This window comes from Euprymna scolopes, chromosome 11 (assembly GCF_053919585.1).
Source record: "Euprymna scolopes isolate OS-2025 chromosome 11, ASM5391958v1, whole genome shotgun sequence".
Lineage (NCBI taxonomy): Eukaryota > Metazoa > Mollusca > Cephalopoda > Sepiida > Sepiolidae > Euprymna > Euprymna scolopes.
In genome coordinates, this window is record NC_136492.1 from 102,515,026 (window position 1) to 102,540,008 (window position 24,983).

At 33.9% G+C, this 24,983-nt stretch overlaps 1 protein-coding gene across 6 annotated transcripts in view; it reads right to left on the reverse strand.

Annotated features, from left to right (window-relative positions):
- LOC145288020 (phospholipid-transporting ATPase IF-like) overlaps window positions 1-24,983 on the reverse strand; it is a 238,769-nt gene that overhangs the window by 170,967 nt on the left and 42,819 nt on the right. For all 6 annotated transcript variants that reach the window (XM_080136022.1, XM_080136025.1, XM_080136024.1 and 3 more), the window contains one exon: window positions 14,165-14,254. In XM_080136022.1, coding sequence (XP_079992148.1) covers window positions 14,165-14,254 — 90 coding nt within the window. The remainder of the gene's footprint in view (window positions 1-14,164; window positions 14,255-24,983) is intronic.

Genomic DNA, 24,983 nt, shown 5'->3' on the forward strand with positions numbered 1-24,983 from the left:
TTATTTACTGAGTTATCATAGATTGATGTTGAACCCTTTAATTCGCTTGCTTCTATACACAAAGATAATCAGATTAATATTTTAAAGAATTCTGACGCAGATTGCGAGGAAGCTTCTTTGTTTAATCAGACTGAATTGTGTAGGGAAAAATCATAATTTACTTGGCTAGCATGTGTACGTGCTTCAAAGGGTCGGCCGTGTGAAAAGAAAAAAGGAAAGGTTAAAATGGCGACACCCAGTTGGTTTTATGGTTGATGGTCACGTGATTGACGTAGACTGTCGCCATTTCTATGCAAATGAGACAGGTGAATAAAAACGGACGCGAAACGAACAGGAAAACGAGTTGGAAAATAGCATGCTACGTACGTAGTCGTGTGCAAGTTAACTTGAAATAGTGTCGAAGTTGGAAGTTTTGATAACAGTGTGTCGAGTTGTGATGTTGGAATTTTTAACAATAGAGTGTCGAGTTATGAAGTTTTGACAATAGTGTGTCGAGTTGTGAATTTTTGACAATAGAGTGTCGAGTTGTGAATTTTTGACAATAGAGTGTCGAGTTGTGAATTTTTGACAATAGAGTGTCGAGTTATGAAGTTTTGATAAAAGAGTGTCCAGTTATGAGGTTTTGACAATAGAGTGTCGAGTTGTGAAGTTTTGACAATAGAGTGTCGAGTTGTGAAGTTTTGACAATAGAGTGTCGAGTTGTGAAGTTTTGACAAAAGAGTGTCGAGTTATGAAGTTTTGACAATAGAGTGTCGAGTTATGAAGTTTTGCTAATAGAGTGTCGAGTTATGAAGTTTTGATAATAGAGTGTCGAGTTCTGAAGTTTTGACAATAGAGTGTCGAGTTGTGAAGTTTTGACAATAGAGTGTCGAGTTGTGAAGTTTTGACAAAAGAGTGTCGAGTTATGGAAGTTTTGACAATAGAGTGTCCAGTTATGAAGTTTTGACAATAGAGTGTCGAGTTATGAAGTTTTGATAATAGAGTGTCCAGTTATGAAGTTTTGACAAAAGAGTGTCGAGTTATGAAGTTTTGACAATAGAGTGTCGAGTTGTGAAGTTTTGACAGCAGTATGTCGAATTTACCCGATAAATTATTAGTTTAACCATAATGATGTGCTGAGAGATTTCTACTTGCCAAATGAATACGTTGATTTGTTACAAGACTAAAGACTAGTTGTTTCTAATTATAACGTATTAAAGAGAAAGAATTGCAGAAATACTTGCATTCAGATTGTCAACTTGTTTATTGTAATGGTGTTCAAGGAATTATTCTCACTTTGAGACTGCCTGCTTATGATTCAATGAGTGGACACTTTGCCACTGACACGTAAGAGAATACAGAAATTAGGGACCTGATTTATTATAGGGCATTCTCAGTGGGGTGTTGTGCAGCAAGATGCTTGTTCACTTTATATTTAAATTTCTGTATGTTAGTACAATTGGAGAAACAGGAAGCAGGGAAGAAATTCCAAAGGCAAGGAGCTCGAGGAAATAAGCTATTAGAATAGAAAGATTTTCAGCATTTGGGGATCTGTATAGTGTTTGTGTGATATTTTGCTGCTTTGTTGCTTGTTGATGGGGATATTTATATTCATTAAAGCACATTCCACGTATTTACGTTCATCAGAATACAATCTATTGAAGTACTTGTAAAACAAGCACAGAAATGCAACATAGTGGTGATAGGACAGAAGTTGGAGTTTTGGTAGACAATGTGGGACCAATTGGATTAAAAGCTCTTTTTGGGATCCTGTTTAAGAGGGAAAGTCTAATAGTGCACCAGCATAATAATCCATGCATGAGTGAATGGTGGCTTTGTAAAGATATAGAACACTGGCAGGTGTGACAAGTTTTCTAACCTAGTAGAGGGAGCTCACCTTGTTTGCAAAAGACTTTGCGGTACTTTCTATGTATTTGTTTCAATTTATGCTACCTGACCAGAAACTAACATCAAGATTATTCTGGAGAAGTTGGAATACCATGTTCATGAATAGGTAGTAAGTGAAAATTTTAAATTGTGAGTGGAGATCTATAGTGAATCTTTGGGTAAAGAAGAACTGATCATCAAGAAAGCATTTGATGCCTAGTGATAAAAATATTAAAGAACCACTGGTTGATAGGAAAATTATTGTCTTCTCCCAACTGTTTCTGATTTTTTGAGATGAGGATTGATAATTTGTATTATTTGAATTTAAAAATTCACACACACACACACACACACACACACACACACACACATATATATATATATATATATATATATATATATATACACATACACACATCCAGTTGTAATAAAGTCCGTCAACTTAGCTTATGCGCAGATCATCATATAATGATTAGATCACTCTGACTGACGTTAAAAGCATTTAATAAGAATAAATGTTTAAATTCAACTCTATCTCTCACGGTTGACGGTAGCCTACTGATTCCGGTCCTTACTAATGAAGCCAGACATGACTTCTGTTGCTGGGGTTCGAGTCTCTTGACTGGCATTAATCGTGACACTCTGCACTGATGATTCCCGAAAGGATGAAACACTTGTGTCTGTAGGTATTTAATAATTATTATAGTAAATGATAATATATATATGTGCGTGTGTGTGTGTGTGTGTGTGTGTGTGTGTGTAGAAATCAGTAGTAGTGAGTCACTATACACCACTGCTTATTATTATTATTATTATTATTATTATTATTATTAATTGTACACCAGGAAGCAAAAATAGGTTTAAGGCTCCCAAAAGCCATGACTGGGTAGTAATTCGCAATTGTATTTTGAGCACCGTTTGTACTGAGGATTGAACCTTCAACCTTTAGAAGAGTGTAACTTTACAAGTGAATTTTACCAAGTACTTTATCCACTATGCCATGGTTGCAAGTTATATTGACTGAAACGTTATGAAAAGAAGATAAGAACAGTAGTCTGATGTATCTAAATAATATGAGCTACTGTTGAGTTAGAAAGCACTTGGATATAGAATGGGCATCAATATACATTAATCACATAGTCATTCGGACAAGTTTTAAGAGATTTTGGGGTTGAGCTAGGGTTAAGGTTGTGGTTAGGGTTAGGGTTAGGGTTAAGGGGTTAAGGTTAGGCGGTTAGGGTTAGGCTTGTGAGTGACGAATAAAATGAATTTTTTCCGGAAAACATTAAAATAATGGAAGAAAATTATTCAGTTAATAGTACGTAACATGAGTCTTAGTTAAGACATTCATCTAGGAGAAGGTAACTCTGATGACCTCGGCAGCAGGACGTTGGATGGTCATGGAGGAGGATGAATCTCTAGCAGATCAATGATTCTATGGTATTAAGACTTACGTTATTCGACTGCATCTGTGCAAATGATCTAAGGACAACAGATAGGTGCAAACAGGTGACTCAAATGCCACTGCGCTGGGGAAGGTAAAGGCAACTCACCCCATGTATTCTGCCAAGTTCAAATCATGTGATGTGTGATGTCTTCAGAGAAATCGGACCAACAATGAACCGAAGCCTATGGAGAACACTAACCATAATTTCATCTACGGTATGAACATGCCATGATACTACTACGACTACTACTATTACTACTACTACAGCAAGAACTAACATGGTTATTACAAGACCTTGGTGAGAGATATGTCCAGAGATGAGCACCAAAGATCGTCAAAGAATAAGAAATATATGCCATTGAGTATCTGCTCAAGTAAATTGACTTTAAAATTATATAGACAGACAACAGATTTTTAGCACTATTTCAAAGTTTAGTATTTATAACTGTAATCAGAGATGAATAGTCAATGAGAAAAACAGGTGTAGATCGTAAAGTGTGTCTTATTAAAGAAAATATCGGGTCGGATATCGTGTGTAAGATATAGTATGTAATAGAAGAAACAGGCTCGATTTTCAGTTTTTGTTTTTGTTTGCAATAAAAACAGATTGATGATTTATGTAAATGTCTGACTAGTTAGAATCAAGTATCTATTTGTCAGGTGCATTACTATTTAGGTCTAAATTTGATAACCTGACCGATTTTATTTTATATATAAGGTCAAAAACATTAAAATAAAAACGATAGATCATGCATTGCATATGCTTCAATAGGAACAGAATTGAAAATACAATATAAAATCTATTAAAGTGAAATCAATAATGAGTCACAGTTCTTATTTATTTTATGTTTTCAAAATAAAATTCCATATGTTACAAAATGTTTTACTAATATATAAGTGATAAGTATTGTGTTTTATACTTTATACTAATACAATATGGGAGTCAAAGATAAAAGGAAGCATCGTGGACAAAAAATATTGGATCTGCTCGGAAATTGTTATTACGATGTTATTGAATAGGGCAGGGGCGATCGGATGAACGTCTGTTGTTTATTCATTGACATATGCAACATGTTTTCTTAACTTCTAAAACCTTTGTTATTCAATTTAAAAATATGTGGATATTTTATCGATTAAGCATAACATCTCTAAATTATAAAAAGTACTTGAAATAATGTCTGTTCAGTTTAGGGTTGCAGAATTCAATAATTCAGGTAAAAAATGTTCGTTTTCATTTTTTTTTTTTTTTTCGGTCAACTTCACTTTTTAGCATGACATATTTCTGAAAAAAAAAAAAAGATTTTTGAAATACTAAATAGCTTCCAATGCTTGTGTTCACATGGTTTTTAAATGTATTTTTTTTTTAATCTTTATTTATCTCAAACTAGGCTTATTTCCACTGTGGCTACTGTGATAAGGGACGAGATTTAAAAGAGGCATCCTAAGTGAGAAGTTATGCAACAAGATGTTTATTCAGATCATGTTTAAAGTTTTGCATGTTCATACGGTAGGAGAAACCTGGTGTATAGAGGGAATTACAAAGGCAAGCAGTCAAAGAAAAGAAACTATTAGAGTAGAAAGGTTTCTGGGGACCTCTCTAGTGAATGAATAGGATTTTGTTGCTAGTTGGATGAGTACTTATGTTGAGGCGATAGAGGTGCAGTAAGGTTCGTCAGAGAACTTGCAAAAATATTTGTAAAATAAACACTAGGATGCAACATTGTGGCGATGGGACAAAAGTTTGAGCTTGATAGACAGTGAAAGGCCTAGTAGGCTAGAGATTCTTTTTCAATCTGTCCAGATTAGTATATACGGCACAATCACATTGCTACACCGGTTCTCACCAGATCACTGAAGTTAAGCAACGATGAGCCTAACCAGTACCAGATGGGTAACCATTTGGGAAGGCTAGGCGCTGTAGGTACCGTGCCGAGTCATAAGAAATTTCCAGGTTGGTATTTGGAGGTGCATTAATTCACTGGGAGAGATGCACCCTAGTCTTAGCTAAGACATGCATCTAGGAGAAGGTAACTAATGACGGCAGCAGAACGTTGGATGGTTATGGAGGAGGATGAATCTAATAGATGAACGGCTCTGTGGTATGAAGAGTTACGTTATTCAACAGCAGCTATTTGGATGATCTAAGGACAATTGATAGGTACAAACAGGCGAGTCAGATGCCACTGCACTGGGGAAGGTAAAGGCAACCCACCCCATGTATTCTACCAAGTTCAAAATCATGTGATGTCTTCAGAAGAATCGGATCAACAATGGACCGAAGCCTAAGGAGAACACTAACCATAATTTCATCTATGGCATGAACATGCCATGATAGAAGAAGTAAAAGAAAAGAAAAAGAGTCCAGATTAGTGGTTGGTGTACCAACACAGATGTGGCAACAATACTTGATGCATAGAAATATAAGAGACTAGCAAGCCGTTAGCAAACAGATGAAAAATCCGATGACCCCCACGTACAAATTTTTCAATTTTTACCCCTTAGCAGCCCTTTTTTTTTTTTTAATGAAAACGTTTTTCACATGTCTGAATATCCTATATACCAAATTTCAAATCTGTAGATCAATAGAAAAAATTGATTGAGTATATAAATTGCGAAGTGTCCTCAAATACACACACAGTTTAACTTTTATATATATATAGACTAGCAGGTGTATAAGTTTTCTAGCCAGGTAAAGAGAGCCTATCTTCTTTGTAGGAGACTTTGCAATGTCTTCTATGTATTTATTCCAATTCATGTTGCCTGTGTGTTAAGTCAGAGAGTTTTAACATTATTCTCAGGAAGATTGCGATCTGCCATGGCAATCGATGGTTTGAAAGGTTTTATAAAATTGCTAAAGGAAAAGGGCTTTGTCTTGGTAAATTAAAGGTTTTCTGGGTTGACTATTCTTTTCAATCGGTGGATTATATAATTTCGGGAAAAACTCGTTTTTCTCCAAAAAAAAAAAGCAGGGTATGTTTCTTCTAAAATTATTAAAGAATAATCTTACTTTCATATTTGGGTAAATTATGACGGGTGTGATAGTAAAAAATACCGGAGTTCATGCGTGGGAGAGAATATCATGACAAGAGAACAGATTCTACACTACCCTCTCCTTTAAATGAAAAGGTATTCCGGTAATCATGTAATTTAGCACCCAGTCATGATGATGTCAGTAGTTTTAGGTTGGTGTTAAGCTGAAATAAGTACCCAAGCTTACAAAAGCTGGCAAATAATTTGTTTTCTTTCTAATATTAAAGTTAGCAAAAAAAAATATATAAAGTTTTTTTAGAAAAAAAAAAATTGATATTAAATTCTGTCTTTATGGGTATTTTATTTGACAGCAACTTGAATGATCGTTTAAAAATGATGCTTTTTTAAAGATTGTTGGTTGGCTGTTTTTTATCAAGTCGGCCATTTTTAATGAGATATAAATTATCACTATAGATAGTCAGAAAAGTGTATTTAAAGGATACACCCCTAAACTAATTAACTGATTGATATAAAGTTTAAAACACAGCTACTATGCGTAAAGGTGAGTAATGTGAGATATATTTGGTTTAATTTAGTTTTATGCAAGGATTCATAGAGGGGTTGGAAGCCCTTTCTGAAAATTCAGGTAGCTCCAAATTTTGGGAAATTTTCTCCCCATGCAATACATGTCTCTAATCTAACCCTTTGATATAAGTATAATAATAGACTCAACTAAAATTAGCCTATGAACTTATTAATACGATAGCGTATGTGTTATTTTGTGTGTCACGCTTACCTCTTTTTTCTTTCGAGTGAATCTCGTTTAATTGTTTTGACTTTACATTTCTTGTCATAACTAATTTTACCAAGAATTCTTCATACGTTTTGGTTTCAGTTTCAATTATAGCTGAATTGACTCAAGTTATAATATATATATATATATATATATATATATATATATATATATATATATATATATATATATATACTAGCAAAAGAACCCGTCATTGACTGGGTTCAAAAACAGCCTACAGAAAATGGACTCTGATTTATGAAAGTATGATAGGTTATGAAAAGGAAGGGTTGTAAAGAGATAGCTTCGAATTTGGGGGTATCAAAACCGAAGCAAAATATGATGAAAGTAAAAATAAAATAGATAAACCCCATAATTTATTATACCATACCTGTTCACACTGAAACACTCATCACAATATTCTGTGGATCTATATTAAAAAACCTTGTTAAACTTTGTGACATATTTACATTCTATGGAGGTCAGGCGTGAACGAACACCCCATAATTTTATTATACCATATTTCTTCAAACTGAAACATAATTATCAAAGATAATATGCAGATAGATATCAAAAGTCCTTATTAAAGTTTGTGCCTATTTCCATTCTATGGAGGCCAGGCGCGAACGTAGGCCCCACAATTTTATTATACCCTCCCTATGTAAGTTAAAGCATACTTATCAAAGTATTATTATGTACATCTATATCAAAAACACTTGTAAACGTTTTTTTTTAATTTTTTATTTCCATACTTTGTGGACCAGGTGCGTATGCAGACCCCACAATTTTAATGAATCAGCATTATGCCAGATCAAACATACCCATTCCTGTGTCTCGATACATCTTCTATCATTATATGTGATCAGTTTTCTATAATAGTCAACCATATAGGAGCCTATTCGTGACCAGAAACACATACAGACGTTCAGTTATATATTATATATATATATATATATATATATATATATATATATATATATATATTCTTCATAAGTTTTGGTTTCGGTTTCAATTCAAGCTGATGCACTCAAGCCATATGGATATATATTTTTATGTTTGAAATTACAACTTTATAATATATAAGAATCGATAGAAATTTGATTCTATAATAATATATACAAAATCTGCATAAATTAAAATATCATATTTACGACCAGGCTACACCGGGCGTCCCTGCTAATACTTTTGCAGTTTTAACAAAAGAGCTACAATAATATCAGGACACCTCCATTTACGCTGAACAGCCACAGAATACGAACATCAATGTATTACATATGAAAGAGTGGAATTTCTAGTTTACTATTAAGAAAATGAATGATAAAAAAAGAACTAGAAAAATACATAATGCAAAGCACTGAAAGGATAATTATGGCAGCGAGAGACACTGAAAAAAACAAAAACAAAACAGAAAACAGAGAGATGAAGTATAAGACGAGAAAATAAAAATGAGATGAGAAATAACTACATAGAAGATTCATAAGGATGACAAAAGATGAGAATAACGAAAAAACTTGAACATGACTGCGAAAAGGACACGTAAACCGAGAAACTGAATCCCTAGTAACTGCAGTACTAAGAACCAACCACATCAAAGCAATGATTGACAAAACAAGAAAACAGCAAATGCAGACTCTGTGGACAAAGAGACGAACGATAAACCATATAGTAAGCGAATGCAGCAAACTTGCCCAAAAGGAATACAAAAACAGGCACGACCAAGTGGGGAGAGCAACACACTGAAAATTTTGCAAACAACCGCATCTCGAACGCACAGACAAATGGCACAAGCATAAGCCGGCAACAGTACTTGAAAAAGAGAATCATTAAAACCTATGGGACATGGACATACAAACAAGTAAATCCATCCAAGCAAGAAGACTGGATGTTGTAATAATTAACAAGAAAAAAATTCCTGTCAAATCGTAGACTTTGCTGTTCCAGCTGACCACATTGTGGGTGAATATCAAAGAAAAGGAGAAGCAGAGCAAATACACATAGCCAGAGAACTGAAAGGGATATGAAGAAAATCAAAATAATACCTATAATAGTAGAAGCACTAGGAACAATTCCGAAAAACTTTGAAAAAATAATGGGAGAAATTGGAATCAGAGGAATGGCTGGAAAGATACAACGAATAACAGTGATGAAAACAGCTGAAATATTAAAGAAAACCCTTGAATGTGGAGACTAATACATGTGAACCAAATGGGCGAGCCAGGCAAACTGCTATAGAGGCAAAACATGAAGACATGTTACATGAAACCAAAAACATTGAAGCTGCATTCTCTATATCCTATATAGTTCTCTATATCCTTCCCATCCCCTCTCATTGACCCATCACCCTCCCCTCAAGAATGATGTCAAATAACCAAATAACCGGTCAAGGAGGATGGAAAGACCCAGGTGAGAGCGCTGACCAGACCTCTGCTGGACAAGTGCAAAGAGAACTGGGACCTTGGGGAGGCTTATTGCCACTCAAATTCCAAATTTCAAATAAGAGGCTGTTGCGATAATGCAAATTTATTTGCAAATGTTATCGAAAGAAGTGGAGAGTACTGGAAATCTGGAGAGACTTGTTGTCACTCAGCTTCTAGAGAACACCACAGGTTGTTTTCAAGGAGAGATCTTTGATTACCTGTGTAAAAGCTTCTTGTGAGCCAATAATAATAATAATAATAATAATAATAATAATAATAATAATAATTCTGATTTCGTTTATCAACGTCTCTCTGGAAAGGGATGGGACTCATTTCCAGAGGATTTCCCTTAATCCTGGTTTCAAACCAAAAGCTTCAAAGATCAAGGGTTTCCCTAAGGATGTTGGTGGTACCTACAATTGCAGAGGTCTAAAGGCTGCCTAAAATATTGGGGATTTGTAGTTTTTTCAATTGTCCTTCCAGACGACTTGATACTACTCCTATTGTACCAACTACGACCCGGATTATTTGTGTTTTAACCCTGTGTATATGCCTTATCTTCAAGGCCAATGGAGCATAATTGCTCCACTTCTCATTCTCATTCTCTCTCACATTCCTGTCCCAAGGTACTGAAAAGTCTACCAATCTGACAGTTTTTTAGACCTTGTCAATGACGACCAAATCCAGACGATTATGTTCCAATTGCTTGGTTGTTATGACACTTTTGTCCCACCATACCTCTACCTTGCCATTCTCACTTGTTCTCACTTCATCAGGCACCTCCTCAAACCATTTTCCGGCACACTTCACCCCAACTCTCTTACACACCTCCCAATATATCCGGAGTCCCATGCGATTGTGTCTTTTGCGATACTCTCTCTGGGCCAGTCTTCTACACCCTGCTGCAAGGTGCGCAATTGACTCTGAGGTCTTACCACAAATCCGGCATTTTGCAGCAGCTTCCCCTCCTAGAACCACTTTTGTGAACACTCGTGTTCCTAATGCCTGCTCTTATGCTGCACAAACAAAAGCTTCAGTATTTTAGCCAGATACCCATCTCTAAGCCATTGCCATGATCTTTCATCAACCACTTCTGCTATATCCTGGAAGAACCTTCCATACATTTTCTTCCTAGCCAGTTCCTCTGGCCTTTCTCTATCCATACGTTTCACATAATCAACCTTGGCCTCACATACCTCCACTTCATAATAATAATAATAATAATAATAATAATAATGGGACGTTGGAGAGGTTTATTGCCACCCAAATTCCAGTAAAGAACAATGGTCCTTGCCAGCAAGAAGTCGTTGCAATTATGCAAAATCATTTGGAAAGGTTATCGAAAGAGATGGAAAGTACTGGTAATCTGGAGAGACCTGTTGTGATGACCTCTGTGAGAACTCCTAGTAAGTACAAATAATAAAACATATTTATAACCATGTTAACTATTCTGTACTTAATCTCTTTTCCCCTGCAAGGCCGAGGCACAGGCAGCTAGTATATTATAAATTCTGGAAGAATATATAAGAAAATATCGTTTTTAATTGTGCTTTTACTTACTTGAAATGGACCCTAACAACTAAACATTACCTTATCAAAAACAATGAAGTGTATATTTATGCACTTCAAATTATTTTGTGAATATGTTAAACACTTTATTTTTATTGTCTTTTGTTTTTGTTTTGTTTTTTTGTTTTTTCATTTTATTGTTGAATATTTTACATTTCGGAAAGATTCTTGTATATTTCTGCTCTTAGTCCTAAACCCCTATCTTATCATTTTTATTCTTACCTTTAATTTCTATACTTTTCAGTTTTCATTGAAATGAAATAAAATGCTGTCTTTGTTGTTTACAGATGTCTAGACATCATGGTGTTATTGTAGAAAAAAATTCGATGCAAAAAAATTACAATTCAATACAAAATTAAAACCATCATTTGATTCCTAGTAAAATTTTACTCAAGAAAAGTTGCGTTTGGTCTTCGTATATGGCATTTTTTTGTTTGTTTTTTGTTTTGTTTTTTGTTCAAATTCATCCTCTGTCAAATAGAATTAGAACGAGTAAGGGGGCTAAAGGTAGAAAGAAAGAAAGAAAGAAAGAAAGAGACAGAGACAAATATCTATAGAGAGGGGAAAAGAGACAGAGAGAGATAGAGACTGTTAGGCAGATAGAAAAAGAAATAGACAGGAAGATAGACATATATACTGAAAGACACACAGAAAGATAGATACAGAGAGAAAGAGAAAAAAGAGAGAGAGAGAGACAGATAGCGATACAGAGGGGAGATAGAGATTGCTAGACAGAGACAGAGAAAAAGAGACAAGGGGTAAGAGAGAGAGAGAAAGAGAGAGAGAGCGAGAGAGAGAGAGGGAGGGAGAGAGGGAGACAGACAGACAAACAGACATTTCTGTTATAGATTAGGATTTGAACACTGACTTAACACTGACTCAGTGTTCTGATTAATGCAACCATTGTTATTTATACAAATGTTTGAAGATTAGGAAAATACGTTCATCCGTTTGCCTCCTTTCTACGGCTTTTTTTTTTTTCAGAGGGAAATACTGTTATGTCTTCATATCAACAATTAGACTTAATGGTGATTGAATGATCTTTGCTCATGTTCACTTGTATACAGTAACTAAGCAACAGTAAAACAATAAAACACATCACAAAAACTGAAGATCAATACCGGCCAGGTACATAAATGGTGGAAGGAGAAAGGGAGAGAGAGTGTGTTGTGTGTGTGAGAGAGAGTGAAAGAGGGGGTACAGTTGCCATAAAAAAACAAAATCAAAAAATGTTCTATCAATTTTTCAATATATCCACAGGGTGTCGCTGGAATGCGAAAATATCATAACCATGGCTACCTGTACAACAAAACAGTCAAGCTTGAGCAAGATCAATGTGTAATTATGCTAATAAGCTAAGAAATAATACATTAAACAAAATAGACAAACTCTTTGCATTTTGTAAGGCATGAAAAAAAAATGATGTTTCTGAAGTTTGGAGTTGAGGATTGTTCGGTCTACTGTTCTAATTGTGGGTGTTATTCTCACAACGTTTCAGTTGATGTAACCTCGGACCTTCTTCAGGTGTGCCTTGACAACGAATTGAGGAAAGAATGTTTCTGTTCTTTCTTTCCAACAAACATAGTCATTGGAATTCAAAATGAAACGGGAAAAGTGCTGAGTCATATGGACTCAAATTAATGCCAGATTGGAAACGACTCAACGTCTTTTCCGTTTCATAAACGCATCACACATTTTGAATTCTAATTATTATGGTTTGTTGAAAAAAAAGAGCAAAAAAATTATTTTTGCCACTCACGAATAAGTCATTGTCAAGATACAGTTGAAGAAAGTCGGATTGGGTTTTGCAAAGGGAAAGGAAAAAGGCAATATTAATGTTTGGCTAATTTTAGGTTAGAAAGCCAATATCTTCAGACAGCCTGATCTGGTAGTACCACCACCACCCCCTCTGAAAATGGACCTATTTCGCACACTGTTTAGATAAAATTGATTATTGGTTTTAAATTGTGTTTTTAATCTGGAATTTTTATGAATATCTCAGATCAAAGAAGATTAGCCGGCCGAGGAAAACTTGAAACCAAGCGATTAGACAAGATCGTACAGTAGGGAATTTAGAGACAGCTAAACCGCTGTACCGTGAGAACTGGGGGAGAGAGGGGTGCTTATTTAGAATTGTACTTATTTAAGAAAAAGAATATGTATGGTGTACCTACTTGTTATGACATGAACATGTTATATTCCAAAAATCACAAATGTTGATCGAGTAGGGTTTTTTTTATTTAAGAAAATCAATTTTTATGAATTTGACGTTTAAGTATTATTAAGTATTAATGAGCAGTTAATTATGGAGAGATTGTTAAAGGGGAGGTAATCAAGGATGAATTTCGAATTCAATCAAATATGGTAACTGATTTCTCTTGCATCAAGCAAATCATAAAATTTTATTTTCTTAAATTAAAAAAAAACTATTTGATCAAATTACGTGATTTTAAGAACATGCCATCTTCGTTCCGTGACGGGTACGTACATTGTAAAGACTTTTCTGCATTTTCTTTACTTAAAATTTTCGTTGTAAGTGCAAATCTAAATAGAAGCACTGAGATTACAAAATATTTTTAAAAAATGTTTGACACCTGGACAAAGGAAAGGGGATAAAACATGAATACAAGATTTACTTACAACAAAAAGAATATTCGACCAATGATCTCTCAAACAGTGATATTAATTTTTTTTTATTATTATTAAATTATCTTGCACATTCAAAACGTGACGGCTAAAAGATCAAACTCGTGCAATGTTTTATTTTTTAAATAAATATTTATTTGTTTATAATTTCCGGCTTATATACAAATGTCTTCATTAACTGACTATTGAACAGGACGAAACAACCTCTATCTAGACTAGAGACCGCGGCAAAACACCGTCATGGTTAGTAAGGGGAAAAAAGTATTGTCTAAACCTTTGACGATTGTGTGATCCCATATTTAAAAAAAAAAAGGGTGAATAGGTGATGACGTACGTATGAGCATGAAATTGCGTATTATCTCATAGATAACCCTTATAGTTAAAATTAACCAAAAATTCCTCCAGCATACAATAAAAAATTTCATTTGTTTTTCTTTGAATATACAATGTACTTACTTGTATTGCGCCGACGATTAGGAAGTAAATATTTGCTATCCGTTGAAACTGTTCAAACAAGTTCTTAGGTATAAAATTCCATAGTGTATACTGAAATAAAAGAAACATATATAAAAACATTTGTAGTTTGTTTAAAGTAAATAAATATATATTTAAAAAGAAAATGTATCTTAATCTTTCATCAAACTATTTCCATTAATTTTTTGCTTATCGATTATAATAAAATCGTATTCCTGTCTGTTTGTTTGTTGGTTCACAGTTTGATTAATATGTGCAAAAGATACACCGTTTCAAAATTAGTTTTCATACTGAAAACGGACTTTTATACATATTTAATAATTATCTCCATGTTATTAATGGTTATTAGTAGTGTTGGAACGATTGATCAGAATCGGAAATCAGAAAAATCGGAACCTTTGGGGGTATCGGAATCGGGAAAATTTGTGCTTACTTTCCGATTCCAAAATCGATTTTTTTAATACATTTTTAAACTTGATTTTCCATTGCTTGTACTGATGATAAATCTTTATTGTTTTTAAACTAAACTCTTTAGATCATAATAACATCCAAATAAGATGTAATTTTTTTTATTTGCGTAAAGTAAACAAAACAAAACTTGAAATTTTCCGAAAATTCAATAGGTAACCTCTACAAGAATGGAGTTTATTTACAAGATATCAAAAAAAAATTGTTTAAAGTTAAAGAATTTTTTTGTTAAGAAAAATAATATCAAGCATTATTGCTAATTAAATTAAAATAGAATATAAAAAGTGTTGTTTTTTAATCTTTTATTCATTTGTTTTATGAGTTTATGCTTTTGTCCAGTTGGGTTTTGTCCGATAGGTTTTTGTTTTTTTTGTCTGCTTCCTCACTCAGCATTAACAAATATGACAAGGAATGGACAAAACATTATGAAAAAGCTTAACTTTGAAAAAGATTTCAAATGAATGGCCAAATTTTATTTTCTTGGGGCCGCTTTGTCTGACCACCGTGTCCATCTCACAATAAATTTATCAAAGTCTTGGATAAAATGCATAAAGGGAAAACATTTACAAGTTTGTCAAATTAAAAAAGAAATTATATCTACATTTAAAAGTACCCCCCAATGATAATCTACTTTTTGGGGCGTTATTTGTAAACCCACTAAGAACAAAATTATTTTAGAATTTAGGATGGAGGGTGAGTAGCGCATATAAATTTAGAGCAATTATTGAATAAATATCGATTGAAAATAGCTTGTTGTTCAAGCGTCTTCTTTAAAAGCGACTACCCTTCCCCCAAATTATATTTTAAAAATATATTAAAATCGATTTTTATAAGTTATGAACACGCTTCGCACTACTTTTCTCATGTTGAGTGTTCCTATTTACTTGCCTCCTCTAGAAGGTAAAGTTAGATACAAGGTAGTTTTTTTTTTTTAATGTGGGGAATATCCAGCTCCAAAAAAGGGGAACCCTGGGTCGGAACAAAAATAAAAATTGCCTCAGTCTAGGATTTCTCCTTTATTGAACTTGGAGAGAATAAGTGAAGTGCAACACCAGAACAAATGTTACACTTTGTTAGCGTTTCGATCGATGTAACCTCCAACCGAAATTCTGTGCAAATTTTCGAGTTCAACAGAAAAAATTCCAGATTTTTAGAATACAAAGCAGAACAATTTATATATTAATATTTTTTTTAATTGGAGTGAGAGATGGAGGCCCTTCTTAAAACAATATCTCTCGCAAGAACTATTCTAAAATTTATTTTCAATCGATATTTATTCAATAATTGCCCTTTTTTTCTAGCTGGCCAAAATGGCCCTTTTTCTGTTGTCCTTTCTTTTGTTGTCTTTTTCGGTTGGCCAATTTTCCTAAATTTAATGTAAAATGATCCCCCCGTTTCCGGACTATTCTAATTATTTTAAAGCAGTTAACTAAATTTTTTACCATTGGCCCCAAAGCCCAATCGGCAAAATCATAAAACCATAGTAATCGCTTTATTTTTCGTATTATTACTCGGACTTAGGGTTAGTAGTAGGAAGTCTTTTATGACTTTTGACAATGACATATTTTATACTACAGTTTGGCCAGGAATGTGGACATGGCCAAAATTAAAAACAAGCAAAATCCGTTACCTGTTCTTAAAACGCTGTCTGGTTCGAAAGAGGTGATCATTTTACGTTAAATTTTTATGCAAAACTGTTTTTCAGATTGTTTACATGCAATGGCCTAAAAAGTGGAGGATCGAATTTTTCTTTTCGCAACAAAACGTTATAATTACGATTCGCGAAAAATGAAAACAGAAGAAAAAACACCGATATTTTCATGTACCGTTTTTTTACACGTAACTGTTAAAAATTGAATTAAAAAAATACCTATGAACTCATAATTATAAAAAATAGATGTAAAACGATTTATTTAGGAATTTAAAATGCAGGATTAATTTCACACATAAATTTAACGTAAAATAAGCGCCTTTTTCCAAATTTTTTCTATTAGAGATAAATTATGTGCGTTTATATGGGAAGGGAAATATTTACTTTTTTAAGCGATTACACATGGTTTTACGACGTTGCCAATCGAACTTAAGTTAGTGAGAAACAATTTAGTTAAAATCCATAAAGAATTAAAATGGCTCAGAAATTATAATTAGTTTACATTAAATTTATATTCTAAACTGAACTTCCACTCTAAGTACTAAAATGATTGCTTTTCTTTCCGTCAATATTTTTTTAAGGGTTTCACACGTAATCACCTATAAAAGTAATATTTTATTTTGGAATGGTGATTTAGCTGAGAGTGTTGATCTACAAATTTATTATTATTAATTTTTTTTCATCTTATTTTTGTTTTGTTTTTTACAGTAAGCAAATCAATTTAAAAACTCACCAATTTTTTATAATTAAAATAAAATTTTCACTTCATTCATAGAGAAAGCACTGAGTAGTTAACAAAACCCACACCTTCTTCATGTTAAAAATGGTTTTCTAAATAGTAACATTATCATTTAGAAATTCGTTCATAACAATGGGAGGAGGCGTTGTTAAATATTTTGTTCTTACCTCGGTTTCTCATTTTGTCTTCCAATCGTCGACTATTTTCAACTGTTTATGAAAACTTTTAAGGAGCATGTAGCATGTTGTACAATAACCACGAACTGATAAAATCTGGTTTTGTTTTAAAATCAGGATAAATCTTTTGTTGTCTTATAATTTTCAATCAATTACAAGGAAAACATTTCAGAAAAAAATATCCGCGGAAATTAGCGGTCCCGCTAATTTCCGCTGATATTTTTTATGTAATTTCCGCGGATATATTTTATGTAATAATTTTAAAATTTACAAAATACAAAAACTTTCTAATTAAATATTTATGAATTTTAAAAGAATTGGAATCGGAATCAGGAATCGTATCGAACTCAGAAATTTAGAACGGAATCGGTAATTGTATCGGAATCGGGAAAAATTTTGGAATCGTCTCATCACTAGTTATTAGCAATAGATTTGTTTTCATTGTTCTGTTAAGGAATATTATTTAAAATTGATTAATTTATATAAAATTTAATTCATATTTAATTTAATTTATTTTTAATTATTAATAGTTAACACGAGTGTTGTTTAAAAAAGGAAGTTTATTTATTTAAGCCGTGAGGGCTATTTCCCCTGTAAGCTATGAAAGTTATTTCCCCGTTTGCTTTTCAAAGACAATGATGGATGCTTTTTATGCTTCCATAAATCAAACATGTGGTCCACTTTCAGGAAAATCCTAACAAATTAGGATATTCGATGTATCTTAAATAGCATGTGACTAAGCCCTCTTTCTGCCAATATGTTTCGACCTGGCAAAACCGGGTATATACAGCTAGTTATTAATAAACTCTGGAATGATAGCTGATATCTTGATATTACAGTAACTGTATATGAAAATTCATATTATAGGGATTATTCGGACTACTGTTCTCATTTTGAGTGTTATTTTCATTAAGTTTTTGGTCGATGTAACCTCCAACTTTTTTCCAGATTGTCTTGTTGAACTCAGGAATCCGCACGGAAATTCAAATGGACCCTTTTATTTAATCCACGGACATAGAATGCTTTTATTCCATCTGCCATGACTGGTTGAAGTTCTAAGTAATTTGCAATTGTATTTTGACTGCCATCTGCACTGAGGATTGAACCATTAATCTCCAGAAGAGTGTAACTTACAACTAAATTTTAACTAATAAAGAACCATTGTATCACGGATTCTTACAGACAGAAAATTCCTGAGTTCGACAAGATACACCTGAAGAAGGACAGAGTGTACATTGACTGAAACGTTGTGAAAATAACACACAAGATAAGCACAGTAGTTCAAATAATACAAGTAATACAAAGGGGTCGTATTACACTAAAATTTTTCCATTGTTCAAATTGAACTAAAGTAAACTTTTTTTTTAATTTTTAATTTTAACCTGAAATATTAATTATTTACTAAATAAGATTACAAAAGAAAATACATTTTATTTGTTGCCAGAAATTTTAAAAAGAACTAATTATCTTCATTTTTCCTTGATTATTTCTAAAGCTAGTGTTAAGTGTTTACTTTAAAAATCGACCAAAGCCGTGCTGTGAGCATGTTAGTCACAATTCTTTGGTTGTTGTAATTAATCCACGAGTTTGATTATTTTTAACTGGTGTAACTTCAGCCATTACTAACTAGCAGAGCGTCACCACTGTCGAACAAGGGAAATCTAGCAGGCAAATTTATGCAATGTGATGCTGCATGGATGTGTAATCTGACTAGTGAGAGTTGAGGATAGGTGTTGCATGGAAAGAAATGATATGAGAATACAATAGATGTGTAATGTAAGTGTTAAAACAGGCTTAGATCTAATGACCCTAGAGGAAGATTAAATCTGGACAGTGTAGGGAGATGTGTGCAGAACAGGAGACTTCGTTAGTTTGGTCACATTGAATCACAAGAATGTATGAGAGTTCTTGGGTTAGGAGATATAGAACAGTTCAGATAGTAAGGTCAGTCGGTAAGGAATAGCCATGAAAAACATGTGAAAGGGTGATAAGGTGGATTTAAGAAAAAGAGGGATGAATAAAAACCTGGTCAGAGATAGCTCGGTTTGGAAGCTAATTTCTAAAAGCTGTTCAATACATGTCAGAATATAAAACGGGCATTAAAACGAATGCAATGGTGGAATTTAGGCCTGCATATGCATACATATTTTTTTTTAGAGAGAGAGGTTATGTGTGTTATCGTGTCCATGTATATTAAATAACAGTCATTCCATGACTCCCATTCAGTCTTGAGAGAATGGATAACTTCTGTAAGAGTGGCTGTACATGTAATTGTGAAGCAAGGGTTGCGGGATTCACAACCACACTTTGCCTGATTCGAGTCGCAAAGAGAAGTTCAGGACGACAGAAAAAAAAATGCCGAGATAAGCGGAGAGCACATATTGCACTTGTTATTCTCAAATGGTTACCCATTTTAGTCCTGACCTGGCTCAATGTCGCTTAACTTCGGTGATCTAATGGGAACCGGTATGTCAAGTCAGTATGTAGAAGAGAAATATTATTGTCATATTGATTTTGCATGAAAATGGACATTTATTTGTTCTATATGTTTATGTTATTTATAATACAATGGACACGTTAGGAATTATAATTACATGACTAAACAATTATGAAAGGGGAATGCCTGCTTATAGAATCATGTTTAGTCAAAGTGATCACATGTGTTTATAGAATAAACAACTGTTCTACAATTAAGTATTCCTTGTTATATTTTACATCGTATTCATGTAGAACCTAACAGGATATGATGAAATGTAGCAAAGATGATTTTGATCAGGATGTTTATATACAATCACAATTCATTCTTAAAGAGGATTATGTTTGAAATGAGCAAAGGTTTGGTAAAAACCGAGTCTCAAAATGTTTTTTTTTTTTAATAATTCATAATTAATATTGATATGCATTTTTCTTTTCTTTTCTTTTTATTAGTAGCTAATAGCAGGCATACATTCAGAGAGAAAGGGGGGGGGGTTGAAAGAGACGGGATAGGAAAGAGAATAATTCACATGTGTTGATGTATATAATGGATGAAATGTGTATATATCCAAGAACTGAAGGCTTGTGGAACTCTCTTCTTGCTGATAGTTTTCGTCCTAACATTTCAAGACTACGGCTCCTGTCTTTGTGATAATTATCGTTCGTTCTTGTTAGATCTTTTCATCAATGGCTTCACACCTTTTCTACAGCAATTTCCATAAAAAATATCAGTTGACTGAAAAAAGAAAGAGAGAGAAAGAGAGAGAAAGAGAGAGAGTGTGTTGTTGTTGTTGTAGTAGTAGTAGTAGTAGGAGGAGGAGGAGGAGGAGAAGGAGGAGGAGGAGGAGGAAAGTTAAAGAGACGGGGAGGAAAGAAATTCACATGTATTGATATATAAGGGGTTGAATGTGTCTATTTCCAAGAACTGAAGACGTGTGGAACTTTCTTCTTTCTGACTGTTTTCCTCCTAACTATAACCTTGGTCTTTTCAAGACTAAGGTCAATAGCCATCTCCTGCCTTTGTGACAATTTTCTTTCGTTCTCCTTAGCTCCTTTCTTCGAGTGGCTTCATGCCATGTCTGGTGGTGCGATTTTCCATTAAAAAAAGTATCAGTTGACCGAGGGAACAAGAGAAAGAAAAGAGAGAAAGAAAGGAAGAGTGATAGTGAAAAACAAAGATAGGGAGAGAGAAGGGGGAGGCATGTGTTGACAGTAAGAGAAATATATAGTGAGAGAGAGCAAGTAAGAGAGCGAGAGAGAGAGAGAGAGAGAGAGAGAGAGAGAGAGAGGCGTACATGTGTTGACAGTAAGAGAAAGAGATATAATAAGAGAGAAGGGGTAGGAGAAAGAGGTTAGGGAGAATAACATCAAATATTTGTGTGTTTGTAAAGTGACCTATGCCATGTGCTTTGCTTTCAATTAAATTCAGGTTATATTGGGTTTTGGCTCTGAGTAAATAAAATGATAAATTAAAATCTATTCTCTCGTATTCACCATGGAATTTTCACAATCTACGATAGTTTTTGGATTATTTGGACTATTGTTCTTATCTTGAGTGTTATTCACGCAACGTTTTGGGTGGTGTAACATCCGACCTTTTTCAGGTGTATCATGCTGAACTCAGGAACCTATTGCGTAACGGATACATCACTTGGTAAAATTCAGTTCTGGAGGTTGAAGCTTCAATCCTCAGTGCAGGCGATACTTACTAAGAATACAATTCCGAATTACTTAAAACTTCTATCCGGTCATGGCTGGCAGAACGAGAACATGGTACCCCGTTCCACTTGAACTTTAATGCAGATTCTCAAATTTCGATAGAAAGATTTTGGAGTTTGACAAGATACACCTAAAAAATGATCGGAGGCTACAGCGGCCAAAACGTTGTGAGAATAGCACTCAAAATGAGAACAGTCTCTCCTTCTCTCTTTCTTTCTCTCTCTCACTATATATATATATATATATATATATATATATATATATATAATTAGGTACGCGTCCTAAACTAATATAGCGATTATTATTACTTTTGTAAAACAACTGCTAAGTTTAAGTTTTTGTGAAATTTTCGCAGTAAGTATTAGACATCAATTAATACATATTCCCTAAGTTTCAGTTTCTTTGGACTATTTAAATGGGTTTTCAGGAGGCACAACATGGGCAGAAGCTCACATTCAGAAAATTTATATTAATGACAAGCATGAATCCCGAGATATGCCGGGAATGTACAGGTCATGGATGCATAAAACATGATTTCAAACGATTTAATTTATAAGCTTATTCATTCTTCAAGGTTCTTGTCAGCAATTGAATTATGAATCTAGAGATAATTATGATCGCACCTGACATACAAGGAGGAAACAAATGGATTCAATGAGGCAGCAGTAACAAACAATATGATTTATGACGACACACTTACGTACAGGATCTGTCAAGTGGGTCACTAAAAACAGGTAAAGAAAATCTAAGACATTGTGTGATTCACATACTCTATTAGCAAACTGGAAAGTAGAATTTCGTCCCAAAAAAAAAAGAAAAGAGAGAGAGAGACTTAAATACTGACAAAAACAAGTTCCCATATACGTGATAAAAATCAACATTTCCGAGAATTTAGCCACACCTAATAAGAAATGCAAATAACTGTCTGCTGTGATTGTGCTGGTGTCTTTTAGGTGACCCAATTCCCCACCTGCAGTAAAAGTTGTCAATCTTGTGCCTAGTTTTAATCTTATGTTTTGTGAAACTTGAATTCAAATAATCAGTAGAAAAGGAATTTCTTTTCCAGAAGTTAACGCAATATTTAAACATTTCTGGGGTAGTATCTGAGGTTGGGGTGGCGGGTACTCTTGATTGTTTTGTGGTTGTGTTTTATGGCATATCTACCCTTTTCAGCTTATTTATTTTACTTCTGTCCACTTCAACCAAGATATACTGCCACTGAACCTACTCTGATAAGAATCATCTTTATAAAGATGCAACGTGCAGCAAGATGTTTGTTTATATTAAATTTAAATTTCTGCATGTTAGTACGGTTGTGAAAACAGGAAGTAAGGAAGGAGTTCCAAAGGCAAGCAGTTCTTGGAAAGAAGTTGTTAGAGTAGAAAAATTTCCGGCATCTACAGATTTACACTAAAAGTTAGGGATATTGTTGCTAGTCGGGTGGGTTGAGGACATTGAGGTTAGAAATGATGCAAGTGCAGTAAGTTCACTAGAGCACTGCAGTGATCCAACAGGGGCTCCAGCTTGGCAGGAAGTTCGGGACCTATTAGGTAATAAAATTATTTTTGCCCAAAAGGGAGGGGCTAGTGGTTGATATAGCAACCCAGATGTGGCAACAATACTCCACGCATGGGAAAATGGTGGCTTTTTAAAGATATAAGATTTTTTTATGTAGAATACAATCATTCCAGTAAAAAATGTTATACTTCAAGTTCTTAATATCTTTGAGTTCGTGACGTAAATTTTAGCTTCGTTTGTTGCACGATTTTACAACCTGTCAACCCATATTCAAAATGAATTTAATGAGTAAAATAAATCTTGCAGAAGACTCCTTGAGCCAGCACTCGTTATAAACTTTAACACTATTAAACAACGTAAAGGCTTCTACAATTTAATCATCAAATTAATGCTGGTAAAACAGAACTTGAATTTAAATCTAGGCTAGCTGTATTTCCACGACGCTCCACACAAAACATTTTACATAATTCCCGAGTTCAACAGAAACGTATCCGAGTTCGACAAGATAAACCTGAAGAAGATCAGAGTATACATCGACCAAAACGTTGTGAAAATGACACTCAAGATGAGAACAGTAGTCTGATGAATCCAAATAATATGAAAAAATGACTGTATTTGATTAATCATTTTAAGTAAGATTTTTCAGTGGATACACTTTCTTCTACTTCACCGTCATACTTTCATTGCATCCTTCCAGCCTTCCCCTTCTTTTCACGTCTTGTTCTTATCCTTTTCCTTTGTCTCTGTTATTACTTTGACTTAATCAAAGTCATAATGTACCCACTGACAAATTCTTAGCCTCTAAAGCAGTGGTTCTCAACCACCGTGAGGCAGCACATCCGTGTGCCGCGGAATGATTACTGGTGTGCTGCAAAGAAGTTATAGGTGGAAGTTACAAGTTGTTATAAGTGAAAAACAGATTTCATATCGACTGGAGTTGTTTGTATTAATACGCACATATTATTACTTATATAATACTGATGTTTAAATATAAAAAAGGAAGAAATGAAATGCATAATAAATCGTTTGTTTGAATTGTTAGATACTTTGAACTTACAAATGCTTATAAATATTGGTAAGTGTTGTGATGCTTTATACCAGAGGTTCTTAACCGGGCCACATTTACTCCTAGGGTGTAAAAACTTATATAATCGAGCGTAAATAATTGAAGTAACTGATAATTTAAAATAATTATTTCTTTTCAAATTGTGTCATGTCTAAGAAACGTACACACCTGGATTCATATGTCCAATATGACTGACTTCATTGCTGTGGATGGTGTGGAGAAGCCTCAATGTCTGCTGTTCTTAAAAATTCTTGCAAATGGGTTAATGAGACCTACAATACTGAAACAGTATCTGGACGCTTCACATCTTTGCATGCATCTGATGACAGTGCTACATTTGAGACAAAGAGAGCTAGGTTTAAGGCTACGGGAACACTGGTCAAACTTGGCTTTATATCTGAGAAGAAACTAATGCTTGCAGCTTCCTAAGACCAAGAAACCTCATGCCATTGTTGAGAGGTATGTGGGATTAAAGCAAAGCAGATGATTCAAGCCATTTCCCTTTCTAATTACACAATCCATCAATCAGTGTTCTCAAGTATAGTAGCAATAAAGACAAAGACCAGAAACCGCCTGAAAGTCGATAATGATATGAGAGTAACATTGTCAGAAACAGCTCCTTGTATAAACAAACTGATTGACCCAATGACTCAGCAGTGTCCCCATTGATAATGCGTCTGGTGTTTCTGTTCATTATTTTTTGTTATACAAATTAACTTCATAATTTTCTATTTGAAAAATGATTTGATTTTCTTTATTTTTGCGACACAAATGTGTAATACTATTTTTTTTTATATATACAAAACCTAAATTCCTAAACAATAAAAAGCTTCTTTTTAACCTTCTTGTTTTTCTGTCACTTTATTATGGATATGATTTTTTTTGTATTGGAGTAGGAGGTAAATGGAGAAATAGATAAAGCCTGGGGGGTAATGAAGAAGGAAAGGTTGAGAATGGCTGCTTTATACCATCTATCTCGTTTATAGTAT